At 43.1% G+C, this 24190-nt stretch overlaps 1 protein-coding gene across 2 annotated transcripts in view; it reads left to right on the forward strand.

Annotated features, from left to right (window-relative positions):
* LOC116968824 (Golgi reassembly-stacking protein 2-like) overlaps nt 1-24172 on the forward strand; it is a 40381-nt gene extending 16209 nt beyond the window's left edge. For both annotated transcript variants that reach the window (XM_033015742.1, XM_033015741.1), the window contains exons 5-10: nt 4277-4407; nt 5971-6082; nt 10323-10443; nt 18463-18552; nt 20429-20557; nt 21747-24172. In XM_033015742.1, the coding sequence (XP_032871633.1) occupies nt 4277-4407; nt 5971-6082; nt 10323-10443; nt 18463-18552; nt 20429-20557; nt 21747-21958 (795 nt within the window). In that variant the 3' untranslated portion in view covers nt 21959-24172. The remainder of the gene's footprint in view (nt 1-4276; nt 4408-5970; nt 6083-10322; nt 10444-18462; nt 18553-20428; nt 20558-21746) is intronic.
* The last annotated feature ends 18 nt before the right edge of the window (nt 24173-24190 follow it).

The following is a 24190-nucleotide window of genomic DNA, read 5'->3' on the forward strand; positions in this document are numbered from 1 at the left end:
AGTAGGCCATTCAGCCCCTCGCATCTGCTCCCCTGTTCAACAAAATCATGGCTAATCTTTTACCTTGGTGCTCCTTTCCTGTACTAATCCCATAAACTCTCAATTTCCTTAATGTCTAAAGATCTATTCATTGTTCTTGAATATTCTCAGTAGTTTAACCTTCACATCCCTCTTGGACTTTAACACAACTATTGGTCGGAAAATCAGACTCATCCACGATGTTCCAGATGCAGTCTTGCAACAGCCCTGCATAGTTTGAGTAAGACTTCTCCATTCTTGCACGGAGATCCTTTTACAATTGAGCCCAACATACTATTTGTCCTCCTAATTGCTTGAGACCAGCACATTAACGTTTAGTAATTTGTGTTCAAGGACCCTCAGCTTCCTCTGAGCATCAGTGCCATGTGATCTCTCGCCTTTCTATTTTCTCTTTACAAAAAACTGACCTTACTCTTTTGAACATTATATTCCAACTGCCATGTCCTTGTGTGATGAATGAATACTTTATTGTCAAGTGAGAAGTCACTGAAATTCTTTGCTTTGTTAGCCAAGGTATGCAAATAGTCGCCACATAACGTTGTAAGCACCCTCTCTATATTCTTGTTCATTTAGTTGCCTGTATCACCCTAAAGCAACCCTCGTCACAGCCCACATTGCCACCTTGCTTTGTATTTAACTTCCTGATTTATACACAACCCTACCGTCCCACTGTGGTTGAGGGTCCTGTGTTCTCCCACCAGTGTTCTCTGCTCCTTGTTCTTTCTTAGCTCTACCTAAACTTCTTCTACCACTTGATTTTCTGAATTAGGATCCTTCTGTTCCCCTGCCTTTATCACTTTAGTATCAAGGCTACAATGCTTCCTCCTCCATTTTTCCTGTCGCCCCTGTGTGGAGCATCTTGGTGAATGTAATTCTTAATCCAAGTCACTTTGCAGCCACATCTAGCATGGACCCATTTATTTTTATTTGTGGCATTAATTCACCTCCTGGTTGCCAAACACTGAAATTCCCATTCCCATACTGACCGTTCTGTCCTGGGCCTCCTCCATGGTCAGAGTGAGGCCAAATGCAAATTGGAGGAACAGCACCTCGTATTTCGCTTGGGGAGCTTACACCCCAGTGGTATGAACATTGATTTCTCTAACTTCAAGTAAACTAGCATTCTCTCTCTCTCTCTGCCCCTTCCCCACCCAAGTCATTGTGCTGGTTTCAAAGTTGCCTTGTTGAGTCTCATTGTTTGTAACTTGTTTTCACCCAGCCCACAGCTACCAATAGCCTGTTTCCCTTATCATCGTTACTTTTTTGCATATCTTTTATTCATTTGTTCTATATCTCTCTATATCATCGTCTATATCTCTCGTTTCCCTTTCCCCTGACACTCAGTCTCAAGAAGGGTCTCTATTTGACACGTTTCGGGTGGAGACCCTTCTTCAGATCCAAAATGTCACCCATTCCTTCTCTCCAGAGATGCTGTCTGACCCGCTGAGTTACTCCAGCTTTTTGTGTCAACCTATTTACGATGTCTGCATTCCAATTATTTTTTTTGACTTTGTCTTTCACTTTTTCACCAGGTTCACCAGAACCCTCCTCACCATCTCCTCTTTTATCCATGATTTAATAATGCCTCATCTGCAGGCCTAGTTATTTTGTTCGTTAGTGCAACTTTCTGTTATTTGCACTACCAGTTTATTTATTCATGTGTGTATATATTTATATCATGGTATATGGACACATTTATCTGTTTTGTAGTAAATGCCTACTATTTTCTGTGTGCTTAAGCAAAGCAAGAATTTCATTGTCCTATACAGGGACACATGACAATAAACTCACTTGAACACTTGAACTTGAACAGGTCCCAGCTTGATTCAAGAGAAACCTGATCGGATAGAACGGTTCTCTCTTTCCCCAATGCTGTTGCCTGTGCCCCATGAATTGAAATTCCTTTCTCTCATACAAACTTTGAGCCACTTATTCAACTTTCTTACTTTATTTACCCTGTGCCACGTTGCATTTTATATAATAATCTAGTGATTTATTATCTTTGCGGTCCTCCTTTTAAAAAAAAAAATGAAAATGTGCTCATTCCTTCAATAGAACCATCTCCTTTGTCCTGTATGTTGCTGGTTCTCCGCCTGTTCCTTATTACCACTGCGATTCCTTTCACTCTCCTAACTTGAAAGGCTCAGTTTACCACAGAAAGAGACATAAAGCGCTGGAGTAACTCAGCGGGTCAGGCAGCATCTCTGGAGAACATGGATAGGTGACTTTTGTGTCGGGTCCCTTCAGACTGATTGTGGGGGTGGGGAGGGGGGGGGGGGGGAGAGAAAAGAAAACTGAAAGACGGGAGGGGCAGGACAAGCCTGGCAGGTAATGAGTTGATCCAAGTTGAGGGGTGGTGTTTTGATAGGCAGATGGTTAGGAAAACGCCAGAGATGAAAGGACAGAAGGTGTGAGACAAAAGGATTGTGAATTGTGAAGCTAGAGGAAGGAATGTCGGTAGGGTCGGGGGGGGGGGGGGGGGGGGGGGGGGGAGATAGGTGGGGCAGGGGAGAGCTCCCTTTATCACAATGCTGTGATCCATTTGCTCATTCACCCAGCAGTCACTGTTTTCATTCACACAGACTACAAGAACCTCAAACCTATTGGACAAATTCACAGGTTAAGGCTCCTGTCTCATGACATTATGGATCCCTATACCTGCCTCATTCATAGTCAGCATGGTGTGATTGACCAGTTCTACAGTGTTTAATGTAAGCACGACTCGTCTTGGACAAAATGCCCAGTGAAATGTTCTATTGTGTGTTTTTTTGGTGTGAAATCTCAGGCAAGCTTGTCGGTCTAAGCCGTAGACACATACTGTGGATGCAGTGTCTGTTGAATCCCAAAGGTTTTTGATGCATTTCAAATACTGAAATATAACAGTGCCCTTTTGGCTAAGTTCAACAGAAAAAAGCATTTAATCCATGATGTGCAATGTAGTGGCCCAGTACATCTTATTGGCGTCTCTCTGTCTGAGTCATGAAATATTTATCCTCATTAATTATTAAGTAAATGAAGCTACTGTAGTTTAGTTGAGTTTAGAGATACAGCGCGGAAACAGGCCCTTCGGCCCACCGAGTCCGCACCGACCAGCGATCCCTGCCCACTAACACTATCGTACATGCACGCACGTACGCACAAACACACGGGACAATTTTATCGAAGCCAAGTAATCTACAAACCTGTGCACATCTTTGGAGTGTGGGAGGAAACCGGGGCACCCGGAGAAAACCCACGCAGGTCACGGGGAGAACGTACAAACTTCGTGCAGACGGCACCCGCAGTCAGGATTGAACCCGGGTCTCTGGCGCTGTGAGGCAGCAAATCTACCCGCTGCGCCAGCGTGCCGCGAGAGTTAACCAATTCTCCTGGATGTTTCTGTGGATATATATGCTGACTGATATGGCAGTTATTAAAGAAGAGAATGAAAAAGTTAATTTGATGAGATCTGCACGCTGATCCGCTGCTTCAATGACTGACGTTTAAATGTACATCCGTGCAACTGTGTGTTACGTGTAGCTTTTTTCCCCACATGTAATACAGCCTCCCGGTGGGAAGGGGAGACACAAACTGGAGGTGATCGGTGTGGTACTGTGCTTCACCTTATTTCTTTCATTCTCCTTTCTTTACCACAATTGTATTTATTTTTCAAGATTAAGTGGGAAAATGGCCATCAGTTCTGACTTGGGGAAGCTGTAATTTGTTTGTTCAAGCTGATGTGACACAAAGTAGTAAGTAAGTAAGTTTTATTTATATAGCACGTTTTAAGTCAACTCGCATTGACACCAAAGTGCTTTACATAAATTAAATAATAAGTTTCCATACAAACCATAGAAAAGGGTAAAAAAAATAAAGAAAATGGACACAACACATTATAGAGTTCAACACAAACGTCCCCCCACAGCAGAATCAAACATTTCCACTGTGGGGAAAGGCACCAGAAAGTTAAGTCCTCTTCCTCTGTGAAACACCCGAGGTCGGGGCCCATTTGTGGCCTTGCAGCCAGTCCCCTAAGTACTCGCACTATTACTGATGGCTGAAGTTTTTTAATTTTTTTTTTAAAGTATTGTGCTACTTATAGTAAGTTACTTTTGTTTTTCTTGCAAAAAAGTGTGGACAGGGTGGGGTATAGGCGAAAGGAAACAACATCTTTTTGTGTGATTTATCTGTTGGTGTATAAATCGGGGAGGAGGAGCCAGAGGAAGGACTAATGCTATTTTTCTTTGTTCTATTCCAGTCTGAAGACTTGTTCTCTTTGATTGAGTCCCACAATGGAAAACCACTAAAGATCTATGTGTACAACACTGACACAGATAATTGTAGGGAGGTGATTATCACACCGAACAGTGCATGGGGTGGAGAGGGCAGGTACGGCATTGTTACATTCTAGAGGTCGGTTTAAACATTAAGTAGGGTATGCAGTATTAATTTATTGGCGTTGCCAAACAGGCGATGTGAATGTGTGTGTATAATGTTCAACAGCATGATGATTCTTGTTCAAAGCTTCCCTCACAGAGCCACTTCCTTTACTTTTGTCTTTGCCTATTTCTTTATTTTCTTAAACGCTCAAAGTGCCAACTTCTGAACATGCTCTGAACCCAAGCTATATGATGAAACATGTTTCGTGCTCTTATTTTCAATGGCATGGAGCCAGTGTGAGCAGAGAGTGCCGCTGTGCAGCCATAATTAGTTACCGTGCGCTTTTGACTGTTAGAATAACAGACAATAAATCAAATGCTGGGAATGTATAATAAGTAAATATTGCAGGTCAATTAAATCTGGCACGATTTAAGCATTGCAATTTCTTTTGGGAGACAAGAAAAAAGCCTCCTTTGTCCAATCTGGATGTTGTGGTAGATGTGGGACAAGTGTCAGAATGGATGGAAAAGGGGAATAGCCATGAAATATACTGGCCCGGTGACATGTCTCATTAAATGAGCTTGGACGTTGACCACAATTCATTGTAAATAGGACACAAAATGCTGGAGTAACTCAGTGGATCAGGCAGCATCTCTGGAGAACAGATGGGTGATGTTTCAGGTTGAGACCCTTCTTTGGAGTGAATGTAGGGTGGGAGAGAGGAGGGCAGGACTAAGCCTGGTCGGTCATGGGCAGATACAGGTGAAGGGGGGTTTTGATAGGCAGCTGGTGGACAAAGGCCAGAGATGAAATGACAGAAAGGATATGACATGAAATGAGACAAAAGGACATCATCTCTTTTCATCTGTCTATCAAAAACCTCCCTCACCTGTATCGACCTATTACCTGAAGAAGGGTCTTGACCCAAAACATCACTCATTCCTTCTCTCCAGAGATGCTGCCGGTCCCGCTGAGTTACTCCAGCATTTTGTGTGTATCTTTGGTTTAAACCAGCATCTGCAGTTCCTTCCTACACATCAACCTATTACCTTCTTGGTTTTTACCTGCCCCTCCTCTCCTCAGCTTTCTTCCCCCCCCCACGCCCAATGTCTGAAGAAGGGTCCCAACCTGAAACGTCACCTATCCATGTTCTCCAGAGTGGCTGTCTCATTTAATGAGACAGGTCACCGGGACACTTTGTGTCTTTTTCTGTAAAGCAGCATCTGCATGTCCTTGCATCTGCATCATAAATAGGACCTTCTGTGATTCTGAGATCATTCACTACAATGCTCTCAGTGCGACACCTTTAAGGCCATTGAAACTAGCCATTGGATGTGGGGCTGTTGCATCCATTCCATTGTAACTACACAGGGGAAGACAATAAATTCTAGATTCATATTTATCAACCCTTATTGGAATTATTCATTGCAATCGGTTTACAGACAGTTCCCCTTCTGTAACCCGGAGACTGCCTGTACCTTTTAGTTGGGACAGCTTCACCACATGTAATTGATATTGAGGTTGTGAAAGCTTAATACGCATGGTTTAAATTGCTTGTACCTTTTTTCCCAGCCTGGGCTGTGGAATTGGCTATGGGTACCTGCACCGGATACCAATCCACAAGCAGCTAATGGAGAGGAAGGTAACTCCAGTTCTCCGAGCTAACCTGCCTTCGGGTCCTATGGTAAGCACTACAAAGCTTAGTAACAGAACGTATGTGTTAATTGGATGTTTAATCTCTTCCACTATGAGCAAGCAGATACCTGGTGATAACATAATTGTTACCGTTTGTATGATAATTTTGCAATTTGGCATTTCAGTACATTTCAGTCTTCATTTGGTTTTACTCTAATCTAGCAATGTGTTCTTAATCGCATTTAGATTTGATAGGAGATTTAAACCAAGGCTGCCTGTGTTTTTTTTTTTGCTTGCTCTGTTGATTCGGGTGGATATTTAAAATGCATATCGTTCGAAGAAAAGCATGGAATTCTGACTGCGTTCAATATTCTTCCTTCATGACGAGGTCATGGGGGAAAAGGCAGGAGAATGGGGTTGAGAGGGAAAGATAGATCAGCCGTGATTGAATCACATAGTAGACTCGATGGGCCAGATGGCCTAATTCTGCTCCCATGACTTGTGACCTTACGAACGTCAACCGCTTCTACCTAAATGGCCGCATTAGTCATCTGTGCTGCTGCAGTTTGTGGGATTTGGCTGTACGCAAAGAGCTGCTGCATTCACTGACGTGATCAACAGTGCACATTACTGCAATTCATTCTTCGTGAAGCCTTCTCTTTGGGAGAGGCACGATGTGGTAGGCAGTGAGTAGATTGTATTCAGCAGCGGGGAGGTGTTGCTGAATTTAGCAAATGCAAAGTAATGCGGATACAAGGGACTGCAGATGCTGGAATCTCAAGCAAACACAAAGTACCGGAATAATTCAGCTGGTCAGGCAACAACTATGGAGGGAATGGATAGACCACTGTGGAAGGGAACATTCAATGAGCATATGCCGACTCATTTTCTTTTTTATCATTATGCAACCTGCTCAATATTGGCCTGGTGCTTGTGTGCATTTGGCCTGATGGCAACCACACATTAAAAGTGCTATGTGGCTATTGTGACTTTTGAGTCCATTTCAAGATTGCATGAAAGGCACAGGATAAACCTTCCACATGCTTTTTTTTTCCCTCTCCTGAATAGTTATGGAACATGTCGTGAAATTTGGTCCCGTGAGTAATTAGTGTGATATAGATGGGTTTAGGAATGCTCAGGCTAGTTTTGTAGTGTGTGCTTGATTAGTTTTGTAGAATTGAGAGATAGTTTGTCCGGAAATTGCAGGTGCTTATGTTCGTCCCTCCATGTGCACAGCTAGTACTGTAAATCCTGGCCTGACTCGCCATCAGTTTAGTTTATTGTCATGTGTACCACTGAGGTACAGTGAAAAGCTTTTGCCATTCTTCGCTCCTAGACCGTTGAGTGTTGCCATGCTATTTAATTAAGGAAAGAGCCCAACTCAATTTGACTTTGTCCTTGTCTGAAGCTCACCAGCACAGTAAGCATCACTGGATAGTTATCAAAAAGCAAGACTTCATTCTGCAGCCTCCTTCCTTTCACCCCAGCATTTTCCGTGCCCCCACTTCAGGGTGCTGAGACCGACTATAGCCAAAGTGCTGGGACTAGCTGACCGATCTGAGACTGAGAAACATTTTGTCCCTTTTTTTGCTGCTAGAAAGCTTTGCATGCAACTTTTAATAACAGCATGGAGGTGAAATTGTTATTAATGCTGACGCAGTGTTGGTCGAATATGATTGCTGTTTTTGCCAACGCATGCAAAGGTGGTTTGCGTTTGCGCATTCCATTCCTCATTAATGATCACTGCATGGTGAGAATGGGTTGCAGTACTGACCAATATTAGCTGATCAATATGGAGGGGTAAAAGAAAAAGCATTGTCCTGTCTTGCACTGTGTTGATCCATCCTGAAGACTCTTAAACATAGAATCATAGAAAATAGGTGCAGGAGTAGGCCATTCAATATGATCATGGCTGATTATCCAACTCAGTATCCTGTATCTGCCTTCTCTCCATACCTCCTGATCCATTTAGCCACAAGGGCCACATCTAACTCCCTCTTAAATATAGCCAATGAACTGTGGCCTCAACTACCTTCTGTGGCAGAGAGTTCCAGAGATTCACCACTCTCTGTGTGAAAAATGTATTTCTCATTTCGGTCCTGAAGGATTTCCCCCTTATCCTTAAGCTGTGACCCCTTGTCCTGGACTTCCCCAACATCGGGAACAATCTTCCTGCATCTAGCCTGTCCAACCCCTTAAAGGCTGTTCTATTTAGATCATGGAGACTTGGTTCCAATTTGAGTAACTCTGTGGCTCCTGCCTGCTTGGCACTTGGGAAATAGACACAAAATGCTGGAGTAACTCAGCGGGTCAGGCAGCATCTCTGGAGAAAAGGAATAGGGAGAGATACAGCATTGAAACTGGGCCTTCTGTTGAGTCAGTGTCGAGCATCAATCGCCCATTTCCACTTGTCCAATGTCGATCCCTTATTTAAAATTCTTTCCACATGTTTATCAACTCTACCACTCGCAAACCAATGAACCCATCAACCTGCACATGTTTGCGATGTGGGAGGAAACTGGAACATTTTGGGGAAACCTGTGCAGTCACAGAGAGAAAGTGCAAACTCCACAAATAGCTCCCGAGGTCAGGGCTGAACCCGGGTGTCTGGCGCTGTGAGGCAGCAGGTCTATCAGCTGTACCACAGTGCCATCCTGTGGCTTGCAGTTCACGAGGCTCCTGTTTATTTACTGCCTTTTTCTGTGATAGTACAGGAAGAACTTCCTGGTCCTTGTGTACTGTCATAAACGTTAATAAATTAAAAAAGAATTGGGCTGGGCGCTAAAAGGTGTAGAGGCGATCCAGGAAAAGAAATAATAATAAATAAAGAAAACTTGCCCTGTACTGTCATCTCCATTAAACTCCCCCCCTCCCCCTCTCACCTTATAGCTATGCCCTCTAGTGTTGGACACTTCAACCTTGAGAGGAAAAGGTTCTCACTGTCTATGTTAACTATGCCTCTCATAATTGTATATACGTCTTCCTACAATCTTTGACGTTCCAGAGAAAACAATCCAAGTCCATCCAACCCTGTAGCTGAAACCCTTTAGTTCAGGCACCATTCTGGTAAATCTCCTCTGCACCCTCTCCAAAGCCCCCGATTCTTTCTTGTTGTGGGATGACCAGAACTGCACGCAGTAAACGAGATTGATCCCTGGGATGGCGGGACTGTCATATGAGGAAAGATTGAAAAGACTAGGCTTGTATTCACTGGAGTTTAGAAGGATGAGTGGGGGGTTCTTATAGAAACATATAAAATTATAAAAGGACTGGACAAGCTAGATGCAGGAAAAATGTTCCCAATGTTGGGCGAGTCCAGAACCAGGGGCCACAGTCTTAGAATAAAGGGGAGGTCATTTAAGATTGAGGTGAGAGAAAACTTTTTCACCCAGAGAGTGGTGAATTTATGGAATTCCCTGCCACAGAGGGCAGTGGAGGCCAAGTCACTGGATGGATTTAAGAGAGAGTTAGATAGAGCTCTAGGGGCTAGTGGAATCAAGGGATATGGGGAGAAGGCAGGCACGGGTTATTGATAGGGGACGATCAGCCATGATCACAATGAATGGCGGTGCTGGCTCGAAGGGCCGAATGGCCTCCTCCTGCACCTGTTTTCTATGTTTCTATGTAATCCAAATTGCGGCCTAACCAAAAAGTCCTATAGAGCTGCGTCAAGACTTCCTGGCATGAGGTGAATCTCTTTTATGCAATGGTTGTTTAGGAATTGAAATGGACTGTCTGATCAAGAGGTGGGCTTGAGGAGAATTGGATCAATACTTTGCGCACAAGGATGGGAAGAACTGCTGCAATATGGGGAGAGGCATGGAACCAACTGGATTGCTCTCTAAAAGAGCTGGTACTGACTCAGTGGGCCAAGTGAACACTACTTATAACGTACTGTGCTATGTATGATTACACATCTCATTGAATAACCTTCTGCGCTCAAATTGGTGCCAAGGCGCAAAATGCAGCACTCTGCGCAGCAGGCAAGTAACGATTTTGCAGTGGATTATGGAGGCATGGATCAAATAGCAGATTCTTCCATGATCTATGCTATCTAAAACATGGCACTAATGATTTTCATAGTTGCTTCTGTTCGATGTATTGAGCGTAGTGGTCGAGTATTAATTGATTATTGTTTTAGAGACAAAGAAACTCAAGGGCGTACAAGTGAGCTTTGGAAGCCATTCTGCCTGGGGCCATATATATATGCGCACTTATTCTTCCTCTTACAGTGCCATGTCGGGGATGACATATGCAGGGTTACGTTCTAAAGCTTCGTTTCTTTGTAGGTTCCTCTTTCAGCTCCAAGTGCTCCTGCCATGAGTAACATGCCCTCAGGTCTGCCAAAGGAGCTGGGTGATCTCGGGCTGAGAACAACAACTACTTCAGTCACAGGCCCATTCACACCAGGTACTGGTAGAATTACTTTAATGGTGCAATTACATTGCAAGTCCTTCAGGACATGATGTCTCCAGTTCCTCCGTGCTGCCGAAACCATCCCCGTTTTCAATAACAGGGAGATTTCTACAGTGCTCTATCATGGGTGCAAGTGCTGCTGAAAATGTGGGGAGATGGACTACACTGATGTATACCTATATTAGATACCTATAATCATCTCGCTTCCTCCATCAGTGCATTTTGGTTGCAGTTCTAGCACTGAAGCAACATGCCAAGGCATCTTCAAAATCTGCTCTCAAACACTGAACATCCGCCAACCAAAAGCATGTGTAGCAGGTGCATGAAACACAACCTCCGAGCCTTGTGCTATCCTGATTTGGCAGTGCATTGCTGTTCATTCATCCCAATTAGACCGAGTTCTAGACCTAACTTGAGAGCACATGGCACATTCTTCACAACACAATAATAATGGTCCAAGAAGATGGAGGACATTTAAGGATGACTACTGGAACTGAGTAGGTTATTCAGATTTTTAAGCCTGTTGTGGCGTTTGATTCTGATTCTGTATTCGCTCCATTAACCTTCTTTGGTTCTGTAAACCTTGTAGCCTAATGATAATCCATCAGTTTCCATTTGAAGCTTTGAATTGATCCCTGGCCATGGCAGCCTTCTAAGATTTCTAAGTTCCAAGATGTCTTCTATTGTGTGGAGAGGTGCTTCACCCTTCATCTGCACCGCTTTAACTTGAAGGCGGAGGCTCAAGATGCTGAAAACTTGCTGGACCTCAGCGGATCAGGCAGCATCTGTGGAGGGAATGGACAGACGACGTTTTCGATCGGGACACTTCTCCTGTCCTAAAACGTTGCCTGTCCATTCCCTCCACAGATGCTGCCTGACCTGCTGAGTTCCTCCAGCACTTTGTGTTTTGTTTAAAATTTAAGGTTACTTCCAAGCCATCTTAAAACACCCTGGGCAGAATACCCCTTCATTTTCTCTATTCAAGAGAATACAGGCATAATCTAATTTAACCCTTTAACTCTAATATTCTGGTGCACCTGCTCTGTGCAACTTCTAATCCATTATATCTTTCCTGAGTTGTTTTCCCAATCTTTCCTCTTCGTGGCTAAAACCTCTCTTGCAGCAGATTGCATTCGGGCACTCACTCCTTTGCAGCTTGTGCAGTTTTTATTATAAGCTCTGAATGCAACCGCTTCTGCCGTCCATTGCAATTGCAGCAGTTCTGCTAAATCGGCTAATTAATTGCAAACTCCCAAGGCAGCAATTGACCAGTGTTGGCTTGGGAAAGCTGGAAGGATCAGTGGTATCGTCCAATTGTTGCTTCCAATAGCTGGATCAAGCACCTTCAGTGGCAGAACAGTTGGCAGAATCGCAAGCCAGCAGCCAGCTAAGCGTCGGTTCCCAGTCGCAAGCAGCAGTCATCAGATCACAATCGGTCTGGTCCAGCAAAACACTTGCGACACTTGTAATGGGGGAGGGGAGAATTTGTGCCTCATTACGATGGAATTGTGCCTACCTTAGAACTGGGATGGGCGGGAGGAGAATGAGTTCAAAACCTGGGAGTGGAAAGGACGACTAGTTTTAGTTTATTGTGTATCGAGGTACAGTGAAAAGCTTTTGTTGCGTGCCTCCCAGTTAGCAGAAAGATTATGCATGATTACAAACAAGCTGCCCATAGTGTACTGATACAGAATAAAGGGTATAACATTTAGTGCGTGATAAAGTCCGATTAAAGATGGTTCAAAGGCTTTCAATGAGGTAGACGGCAGGTCAGAACTGCACTCTAGCTGGTGATAGGATGGTTCATTTGCCTGATAACACCTGAGGAGAAACTGTCCCCGAATCTGGAGATACGTGTCTTCAAACTCGTGTACATCCTCCCTGATGGGAGAGGGCAGAAGAGGGAGAGACAAAGGTAGTCCTTGATTATGCTTGTGGCCTTGCCGAGTCAGCATGAAGTGTAGATGAAGTTAATGGAAGGGAAGTTGATTTGCGAGATGGTCTGGGCTACGTCCACAGCTCTCTGTAATTTCTTGCGATCTTGGACGGAGCTGCTTCCAATCCATGCTGTGATGCATCCTGATAAAATACTTTCTAGGGCACGTCTATAGACGTTGGTGAGGGTTGGTGGGGACGTGCCAGACTTCCTAAGCCTTCTAAGGAAGTAGAGCCATTGGGCATTGGTGTGCTATCTTAGCCATAGCACCAATGTGGTTGGACCCGAACAAATTGGTGATAGTTGCACCTAGGAACTTGAAGGTTTCGACTATCTCCTCTTCAGCAGACTTGGGTATGTACTCCCACACAGGCATTTATGTTTAAACCTCTTTCTGTTCTGGTTGCCATTCCTATAGAGTAATGCACCTGTCCCACTTAGGAAACCTGAACAGAAACCTCTGGAGACTTTGCGCCCCACTCAAGGTTTCCATGCGGTTCTCCGAGGTCCCGGAGGTTTTTGTCAGTCTCCCTACCTGCAACCTCCGGGAACTGCACGGAAACCTTGGGTGGGGCGCAAAGTCTCCAGAGGTTTCCGTTCAGGTTTCCTAAGTGGGACAGGGGCATTAGGCAGTCATTGCAGCCTTCCAGCAGAAGGTATTGATAAAGCTTCGGGTAATATTGCACTCCTAATGGAAAATCTCTGGTTTCTTAACCATTCAGTGCATGTTTGCCCTGTATTCATCTTTGCAGTCTTGCAGTTAAATATTGTATTCATAAAGCACAGCCTAAGATTTTCAGGTGAAGTAAAACACTTGGACTTTTTTTTAAATTATCATACATGACCTCGTTTAATGCTTCACCTGATCAAGTTGTTCCCCCCCCACCTTGGTTGAGAATAGTTTTCTAAAGCGTTGCATGGTCTGAATCCTAACAGTATTTGGGAGTTCCTTCACCACGCTGACTGCATTGTTTCAAGAAAGTGGATTACCATCACTTTCTTGGGCAATTGGGGATAGGCTTAAATACGGGCCTTGTCAACATCCATAAATGTATCTCTGGAAAAGGTAGCATTTTTGTGAGTTAAAATGATCACTTGCATTCAGGTGAGTAATTTTGTACATGTTGTACAGTACTATCTTCCTTCTGATTTGTTACTGCATTAATCAACTTCCTCCAGGTTATCAGCACTGCTCGAAATCTTCAATCATTTTGCAATGCATAAAGCTGATTTTCTTTTGATTGTTGTTGAATGTATCGCCTGTGAGAGCGACATCATTTTAGATTTATTTTAATTCAACAATTAGTTTCTTGTCCGTAAACTTGTCATCAGCACTCACTACCACCTTTCGACTTCGAGTCCTACATGAATTTGTTCTTTGACTCGGATCAGATTTGCAAATGCATGGCACGTATCTCTTCAACAGCCACAGTGGCTTTTGTTTTTCTATCCCACTGCTCGCTTTTCTCCCCAACTTCAACAGACCCGAGTTTTGGACTATAAATCTCACAATTGCGTACTCTCTCTATTAATTCTTCAGATGACACTTTATTTCAAATAATTTATAATTGAGACTGCCTACATTAACCTTTGGGCTGTAATTCTATTGTCCTGCTGCAGGTAAGTAACTGCAGTAATGAAACCGACAGGAGTTTAGCTACGTGACCAGTCTCCATTATAAATATGGACAGCAGTTTGCTATCCATTTACATTATGGCACAATGTATAACTTCAAAATGGCAATTAGATTAAATCCCTGCTATTTGTTATAGTTGTCCTTTGCCTATCTAACCTTACTCCACATATTTCCACATTCAGTGTGGCATCAGGAAGATCAGCACCCCTGCAAATTGATCAGTAATTGGTGCAAGCCACACATTTAGACAAGATTAAAACATATAAAATATAAAATATTTGAAATTTAAAAAAAAAGAAAAAAAAGTCTGAAGAAGAGTTTCGGCCCGAAACGTTGCCTATTTCCTTAGCTCCATAGATGCTGCTGCACCCGCTGAGTTTCTCCAGCTTTTTTGTGTACATTAAAAAATATATGTTTGCTCTATCCGGACCAATTTGTCCTTTTCAGTGTTTTCTGAATTTTCCCGCTTTCTAAACTCTGATTATATTATTACATTTTTCTTCTTTGCTCCTATGCCCACTTTAGGGTATTTGTTGGGTAAGATCATTTGTGATTTTCAAAAATAATTAACACACAGGCCAACTGGACTTGAAATGCATTTCACTTTTGGCAAATTGAAGTCTGATCCTCGTTTGATTTGGTGTTGTATCTAAAATAAACATCTTGGGGCATTCCTATGACTGAAAAATAAGGGTCAAGGCTGTCTGCCATCAGTAGTTCATTCGGTATTGCTGCTTTTGGAAAGGAGAGTTTGCAAACTTTTAATGTCAGACTATCATAGAAAAAGGAATATAACGGCACAGCAACAGGCCTTTCAGCCTGCGATGTCTGTGGCGATCATAATGCCATTTTAAACCCAGTGAGGAGAAACAAAGACCTGCTGATGCTAGTTTACAAAACAAAAAGGCACAGAGTGCTGGAGTAACTCAGTGGGTCAGGTAGCATCTCTCGAGAACATGGATAGGTGACATTTCGGGTTGAGACCTGAAGATGGGTCCCAACCCGAAACGTCACCTATCCGTGTTCCCCAGAGATGCTACCTGACCCGCTGACGTACTCCAGAGCTTTGTGTCTTTTAAAAAAAAACGAATCCCATCTATATCCCTCCATCCCCAGCCTCTCTAAAGGCCTCGTAAACGTTGCTCAGTGCAGTTTTCCTCTTGACATCACAATTACGGGTGCTGTTTGTTGGTTAATCTGGGTATAAATGTATACATAAGGATACATGCTTCTAAAAATAATTTCAAAGAATTGCAATCGCCATTTTGTATGTTTTATGTTAAATGTCCAACATCTTTTTTTGCTGCTACTCGAAATTACAATTGCCTTTCTTGTGCTTATCTGACAGTAAGTCTAACTATTAACAAAAGCCAATCTTCTTGTCTTCCATCTGCCTCCTAATTCCATCCCCCAAGATGGTCTTCATTAGGCATTTCAACAATGACCTCCAATTCTATTTCCAAGACAATGATTGCAAGCCACCACCTTTTACCATTTATCTCTTCCATTATCTCTAGTGAAATACATCTGTCTTTTTCTTTGCCTCCAAACTTAAGAGAGAAGCACATAAACCCCATCTCATCCAACACGATCTGTCTCTCAATAAATCTTGCTTCTCTCTGCTCTTTGTAAGCACCATTGACTTTGTAGTGTATTGAATGCAAAATCCTTTATGCCTATTTACATATTCCTCACTGACCTTGGACTAGCCCAACCTCTAGCATTTTGCAGTGCTCTCTCCTAATCTGTGCTTTATATTCCCCTTACTCTTGCTTCTTGGCTAAGGGGCCTGTCCTACTTGGCTGTCATTTGCGCGTCACGCAGATGGCGAGCGAAGATTTTGTACATCACAAAATCCTGCGACGCCGCCCGCAGCCGCGCGTCACTGCCTATGTCATCACGCACCATGCGCGCATCACTTGCGTGTCACGACGCGTAAATGATGTAGCGTAAATTACGCGCAAATGACGGCCAAGTGGGACAGGCCCTTAACCCTCCACTAGGCAACATAGCTTTGAGCAACCTCCTGCGAGAGGTTCACTCTCCAAACTTTTTTCCCTTGCTCTCTCATTTTTTTTTTTTTTAAACCTTGTTACCTGCCTCCCACCCTTTTATTCTAATTCTTGTACTGTTGCTTGGCACATTCCTTCCAGCACACAGAACTGGCTCAGTATTATATGGGTGTAACCAAGGACACAGAGTTTGCATGTGCGATTAAGTTACAGATTTGTACACAGGAGGCTATTTGGGTAATTGAGCCTGAGCTTGTTCTACTCTGGAACACTAATATATATTTTTTCAAGTGCTTGACCAAGAAGGGACCCGACTTGAAACATTACCTGCCCATGTTCTCCAGTGATGCTGCCTGGCCTCCTGAGTTTCTCTAGCAATTTGTGTCTTCATTTGAACACCACATTTGAATCTGTTTCCACCATCTCAAATATCCATTCCAGATCACAGCTATGCTTCTTTTTTTCTCTCATGCTACGGTTCTCACGCTTTGGTTCTCGAGCCATCTGCTGAAGGGAACAAGGGACCCTTTGTGGTTTTGAGCACATCTATTAATTCCTTTAACCTTCACTGTACTAAGGAGAGGAACCACTGCATCTCAATGTGTGTGGTTTTGGAGATGAGGAAGTTGAACAGCAGTTCATCTTTTAGAGTCGTGGGGTCACACAGCACGGAAACATCGGCCCAACCTATCCATGCAGACCAAGATCTAAGCTAATCCCATTTGGCCATCTCCCTCGAAACCTTTCCTATCCATATACCTGTCTATAAGTCTCTTTTAAATGTTGTTATTGTACCTGCCTCAACTACCTCCCCTGGCAGCTCGTTCCATACACCCACCATCTTTTGTTTGAACGTCCCGCTCTGAAGCTGCACTTAAGGAAAGAGGTGAAGATCGTACTCTGGATGCAACCAAATTTGTGTTTTATTGAGGTTAAACATGGCTCATTACTTCCTTTTCTTCTTGATTCCCCTACTTATGAAGGTGAGAATACTTCAACATTTCTGAATCTGTCCTGTGCACACATGTCGAGAAACTGAATCGAATTGCTTTAGTTGTTTGGACTCGGTGGGCCAAAGGGCCTGTTTCCAAATGTATCTGTATCTACTGTATCTCCAAACTACACTAAAAAATTTTTTTAAAGTGCACTTGAACAGGTACATGGAAAGGAAAGATTTAGAGGGATATGGGCCAAACACAGGCAGGTGGGACAAGCTTAGATGGGGCATCTTGGTTTGCACGGACGAGTTGGACTGAAGGGCCTGTTTCCGTGTTATATGTAACTAATTTGAATCATACAAAATAATATAAGAGTTCCTCGGGCATGATGCAGGGAGGATGTCTCCTCTGGCTGAGAAATCCAGTGCAAGGGTTACAATCTGAAAGGATATGGGGATAGTGCAGCAAAATGACATTGCAGTAGAAGATTGACCATGGCCTTGAATAATGGAGCAACTTAGAAGGGTCAAATGGGCCACTCTTGCTATTTCTTCCACTATGATGCTGTACATCACAGAGGTTTAAATTTAGGAAGGATTATACAGACTAATTAGAAACTCTTCACTATGGGTGAAAGACAAATTTAAGTCATTGGCAGAAGACGTGAGGGAGAATTTTGTTTGTACATGGTTTGTTGAGAAGTTAAATATAGTGCCCAAGGGTGGTGGATGCAAATATAATGGAACCTTTCAAAAGAGAATTGTTTACATACCTAAAGGAGAGAACATGAACAAATACAGGGAAAAGGCTGGGGGATAGGATTGACTCGATTGCTTTGCAAAAGACTAGTCTTCATGGGCTGAATGCCCTCTGCCTGTGCCCGTATGCTGGTTGAAAGTGTGTAGGAAGGAACTGCAGATGCTGGTTTACACCGACGATGGACACATAATGCTGGAGTAACTCAGCGGGACAGGCAGCACATCTGGAGAGAAGGAATTGGCTGATGGAAAGAACTGTATTGACTGATGTCGTGTTTTGCTTAATTGTATTTCCAGCCTGCTCCTGTTATCTTGCTTATTATTCAAAGCAGAGCCTAGTGATAACTGGAAGAGAGCAGTTTGCCTTCTCCCTGTCTGTGCTGGACACTAATATAGGCCAGTTCATTGGCTATATTTAAGAGGGAGTTAGATGTGGCCCTTGTGGCTAAAGGGATCAGGGGGTATGGAGAGAAGGCAGGTACAGGATACTGAGTTGGATGATCAGCCATTATCATATTGAATGGCGGTGCAGCCTCGAAGGGCCGAATGGCCTACTCCTGCACCTATTTTCTATGTTTCTAATATTGACTGCAGGTGGGAAGTTGTCTCAAGAAGCATCAGTGTCAAATCACATGGGGTGGAATTAAACCTTGAAATTGTGAGTTATGTATGAATCAAATGTGCTATAATGTTTCCTCCTGAGATATTTATATTCGGACTCTTTTGCTTTCAGGTTCTGTCGGAGTTCCATTATTTCCTTCACCATTGAATGAACCTTTCACTGTGTCATTAGCTAATGCAGCCATCAACAATACAGCGCCAGGTATGCCCATGACATTTGTGTATGTTTGTGTGTGTGATCTGAATAGACTTAGTCGTGGAACCACTTGCCCTGTTTGAATAAAACCTTTGTGTGCTCATTCATTCCACAGTATATTCTTTATCCATTCAGATAATTATTTTTTTAATAGCTTGCTTTTATATATTTTACTGGTGATTATTTGACAAATTGCCTTGTGCCCTTGGCCTTCCCAGATTGGACGTGCATTTCTGTAAGTCTGTAAGTCACCAAAATGTCACTGCAGAAAAGAAGGTAGACACAAAATGCTGGAGTAACTCAGCGGGTGAGGCAGCATCACCCGCTGAGTTACTCCAACATTTTGTGTCTGCCTTCGATTTTTACCAGCATCTGCAGTTTGGGATTGAGGCAGTGCAGCGTAGGTTCATGAGATTGATCCCTGGGATGGCGGGACCGTCATATGAGGAAAGATTGAAAAGACTAGGCTTGTATTCACTGGAGTTTAGAAGGATGAGGGGGGGGGATCTTAAAGAAACATATAAAATTATAAAAGGACTGGACAAGCTAGATGCAGGAAAGATGTTCCCAATGTTGGGCGAGTCCAGAACCAGGGGCCACAGTCTTAGAATAAAGGGGAGGTAATTTAAGACTGAGGTGAGAAAAACGTTTTCACCCAGAGAGTTGTGAATTTATGAGGGCAGTGGAGGCCAAGTCACTGGATGGATTTATGAGAGAGTTAGATATAGCTCTAGGGGCTGGTGGAATCAAGGGATATGGGGAGAAGGCAGGCACGGGTTATTGATAGGGGACGGGTGTTTAGAATGAGCTGCCCGAGAAAGTGGTCGAGGCTGGTATAATTACAATGCTTAAATAGCATGGGCATGGGACAGGGACAGGAATGGCTTAGAGGGACATGGACCAAACGCAGGCAAGGGGGATTAGCTTAAAGGGACATCAAGGACAAGGGAACCGAATGGCCTGTATCTGTACTGTATAATTCTGAGACTCTGAGAAATGGAAAATAGCGACTAACACCACACTTTAACTTTGTCTAACTATGTGGATGTGTGCATTGCATCTCTTCACAATTTAAAGCAGCTTGATCCTCCATCATATCTAACAAGACCCCCGTTTCCTGATTACATGAGATATTCTCATCCACTGCTTTATTCTCCTGCACCTTAGGAGGTTGTGAGGAAGTTGATGGAAGTAAATGAAATGATGAGAGGCGTAGGTAGGGTAGACTGTTGGAACCTTTTTCCCCAGGATGGAAATAATAAATACTAGAGGGAATAGCTTTAACAGGCAAGGGGCATAGTTCAAAGGAGATGCGCGACGCAAGCTTTTTTTACACAGCGGGTGCCTGGAACGCGCTGCCAGAGGTGGCAGTGGAGGCAGATACGATAGTGGATTTAAGTGACCTTCAGATAGGCACATGGATATGAAGGGATATGGCAGGCAGGTAAGAGTCAGTCTTGGCATCCCGTTTGGCACACACTTTGTGAGCTATAGGGCCTGTTCATGTGCGGTTCTATGTTTAAATATCTTTGTAATACTTTGGGGTTTACTTTTTTTTTAATCAAAAAAATTGTTCCCTCTGCTGGGGTTGATGCGTGTGGAGGGTTCTAGGCTGCAGACAGATGGTTTGCAAACTGCTTCATTGTAATTGGGCAGCACCCATGGTTTTCTACTGCCTACGTCCTACTGGTAAAACTGATCCATGCATTCAGGGGGCTTTTGCTAAAACGCTACAAGCTACCTTTCTGCCAAAGTATGTGATCAACTGGATAGCAAATGTATTGATTTTACAATGTTGGGTTGAAGTTCACATTTTTGACCTATCCTTCTGCCAACTGTTCAATTTGTGGTAGCTTGTTTTTTTGTTTTTTTCCCCCCTCAGGACTAATAACTGCACCTCCTATGTTTACCAACCTACCTAATTTTCCAAACCTAAACGTGGCTTTTGCCAACCTTGGTATGGGGACAGTACCACCAGGAATAGGAGGAAATATTATGACCACATCCACAGGTAAAATGTTGAGTGATTTGTATTTTGTTTCTCTACTGGTGAGCGGGCTGTGGAAAATAATCTTTTTATTTTGGATTTGCTTTGGTTTATCCCTTCCCTAACTAATCAAATTAACCAGACAAATGGAGACACAAGAAGCTGCAAATGCTGGAATGTGAAGCAAAGCGCGCAAAGTGCTGGAGGAACTCAGTGGGTTTAGTTTAGAGACATAGTGCGGAAACGGGCCCACCGTGTTCGCGCCGACCAGCAATCCCCGCACACTAGCACCATCCTACATGCACTAGGGACAATTTTACATTGATACCAAGCCAATTCCTCTTCTGTAATGTGGACTCCCCTCAAGATATCACTATTAACATCCCCAAGTACACTAGCACCCATGTCTTTCTCCATAATAAATACAGACGAGAAATATTCATTCAATATTGCCCATCTCCTGTGGCTACACACACAGATGACCTTGTTGACCTTCCTATTCTCTCTTTAGTTACTCTTTTGCCCTTAGTATGTAGAATCTCTTTGGATCCTCCTTTACCTTGTCTGCAAAAGCTATCTCATATCCCTTATGCCCTCCTGGTTTCCCTCCAGAGTGTACTCCCACCTCCCCTATTCTACTCAAAGGCAGATCCCAGCTGCCTACACATGACATATGCCTCCTGTTCCTTGATCAGAGTTTCAATGTCTCTCAGCATCCAGCGTTCCCTACTCCTACCAGCCTTGCCCTCAATCAAACAGGAATATGCTGGCCCTGAACACTCGTTATCTTGTGTTTAAACACCTCCCACTTACCAGATATCCCTTTACCTGCAAACAGCCTCCCTCAATGAACTTCTCAAGTCCCCCCCCCCCCCCCCCCCACTATTACGCCCCATTATTCTTGCAGCTATCTGTGATCTCCCTACACAGTTCCTCCTCCAATACCTGCTGACTATTGGGGGTGGGAATGAACTATCGTACATTTTAGTTGTACCAAAATGTATCAAGATTACATTGCTTCTGCCATTGCTCTGCCCATTTTACCAACTAATCAGTATCTTCCTGTAACCTGAGAAAATGCTAAAGTAACAGAACACTTTTGGACATGTGCAAGTTGTAGAGTCAACCGCATCTCCCACGGCTTTGTATTAGATATGCATCATTTCTGGGATTTGGCCTTTAATTCTGTTGTTTTTTTTTTAATCTGTTCCAGATTCGCCCTTGTCAACTACCAGTCCACTGTCACGTCTGGCTTTATCAAACCTCCCTCCCGTCGATCATGCCATGACCCCTATGCTTCCAGCCTTCTCTACAGTGCCACCATTTTGCCCCATCCCTTCAACTACTTCCGAGAGCGTCTCCGTGCCGTACCATTCTCAGTGGAGCAAAGTCTCGGACCCTGCGCCCGCAGTAGCTCAGGAATAGTCTCCTGCCAAAGAGGCGAGATGAAAAGTTGTCTTCCGCACTTGTAACAAAACTGGCAGAAGGGTATAATCTGTTCAGAAAGCACTAATAATCTACTGAGGGAAGCCTGCCCCAACACGAGTAACACTGCCACAGATTCTGACTGAATAATAACCAACCTACTTTATTAAATGAGAAAGGCTTCCCAATCTAGCAATATGTATGTAGTTGTCAGTCTGACTTTAGCAGCATGACAATCATTTAAAGAACTTCATTTCAGTTACGCTCCCATGATCCCAAACTGAGCACTGCATCCCATACATCAGATCCCGATGCAGAAACACTCCAAATGTTTCACACCATGTGACACCTCCCGTCCCTGTGTTCCACGACCTAGTGCACACACAACGTTTTCACCATAGCACAGCTCAACCCTCTAGCATGTTATGGTTTCTTGTATTTTTCTAAAGAAAAATATTTTGTATGACGTTTTAATGACTGCTCTGGCATTTTGCCGGAGCCTGGAGCTGAGAGTTGATTAAAGTTTGAGGTAAAGCAGTTAATGAAAAATTTTCACAAAAAAAAAATTAGCCTACTTTTTTTTTGGTCAAGTTGAATAGTTTCTTTAAATCTACCGAGTACAGATTTAGTAGCAGCCTGAATGGTTAGAAGTGCAGGTTTTCCGTTTTTATCTGGTCCAAACGTAGCCTTGAATTGTTGTCATAAACAGTGACCTTTTGGTTAATATGTGTTAATCAATATTCAGCAGTAGTCACAAATGAGTCTTGCAGAATGCAATCGACTGTGTTTGTCCAGAAAAGATACTGTTGAAATATTGTATGTAGCTTATGATTTGGTGTTTACCCGTCTTGTGTTGGTGTATGATCATATTATGATTGTGATTATTTTATTTCAGTACTGCACTCTGCATTAACATGAGGTGAAGATGGTTTTTAAAAAACAATTGAGATGCATGGAGAGTGATGGGTGAAATAACTGGTCAGCAAATGGGATTCAGCACCTTTTTCTATTTGCACTCATTTTTCAGTCCCCCTCCTAATATTCTGTTTCTATAAAATGATCTGATTAAATTAGATGAGCAGAAGGTTGGTATCGCAAGAAAGCAAGTCGGCCGTTGATGGGGTTTCTCTGTGCTGCCACCCGTTTCTATCCAGTATTGTGTGAGATGGGTCCCTTGTATCCACAGTGGATCTGGTCTGATTCTGCACATCATTCCTTGCTCTGTCCTTCACTCTGACATTGAAGAAGGCTGCTCAAATGTGGGAACGAGGGAAGCCAATGTAACTCCTCTATCCAGAGCTAATCTCTCATTTGGAAATAAAACATTGCTAGTGTTTGTATGAATACTGCTTCTGGTTTTGTGAGATTTGGCAAAAAAAAATCCAAAACACCATTCCCCCCCCCCCCCCCCCGCCTCTTTTTTTCTACTGGTCCTCCGGACTTGTACAACAAATTCATTCTGTTGTCTCAGCACTGCCTCTTGGCGTGTAATTTTAAAACTTTGCCTACTGAAGGTTTCTTGTAGCATGTTGTAAAGTGATAACACCACAGAGGATGTTTTTTTAGCTGCTTCCTTTCGTTCCCAATCACTCACCGAGTTTGACTACACCTTGCATGCAAGTGGATTATATATATCTTCCCTCTGAAAGGAAGCTAGTTTAGATAGATCTTTTTGCATAGAAGTACCAAAAGTGACCAAATATCTTGTAGAACTGCAACGATTCCCTTCATTTGAGTGCAGAAGTATACTTCAGTTGAAGTTTTGATCATTTAATTTTTTTTTAAATTCAGATATGGGACCAATATATTTGAAACTGAGCTCTAACAGTATTAAGCCACTCATCGCATTGCTTCTATAAAGTGAGTGGTTTGATTCTAATGTTACCGGCCATCATGAAATGTTTTATTATGCACCCAACAATGTGTCACTTTGACACGGCAAGAACCTGGCTGACTATGGACTCCATCTCAATTTGGCTCCAAGCTACTGGTTGCAATAACTCGAGCACAGTACCGAGTTTAAAATGACTTATTTGGGGACACTTGGATTGTAGTTCAATGGCTTGAAAGTTCGGTGTTCGTTTAGACATCTTACTAATGTCCTACTATGATTTATTTTTTAAAAGTTTACTGTTAACTGTGAAATTTCCCTTTGCTATAAATGTTTAGTCATTTGCTTTGAGTGCACCAATAAAGATGGTGTTTGATGTCTTGTTTTCTGTGCCATGGGTT

The sequence above is a fragment of the Amblyraja radiata genome, chromosome 46 (assembly GCF_010909765.2).
Source record: "Amblyraja radiata isolate CabotCenter1 chromosome 46, sAmbRad1.1.pri, whole genome shotgun sequence".
NCBI lineage: Eukaryota > Metazoa > Chordata > Chondrichthyes > Rajiformes > Rajidae > Amblyraja > Amblyraja radiata.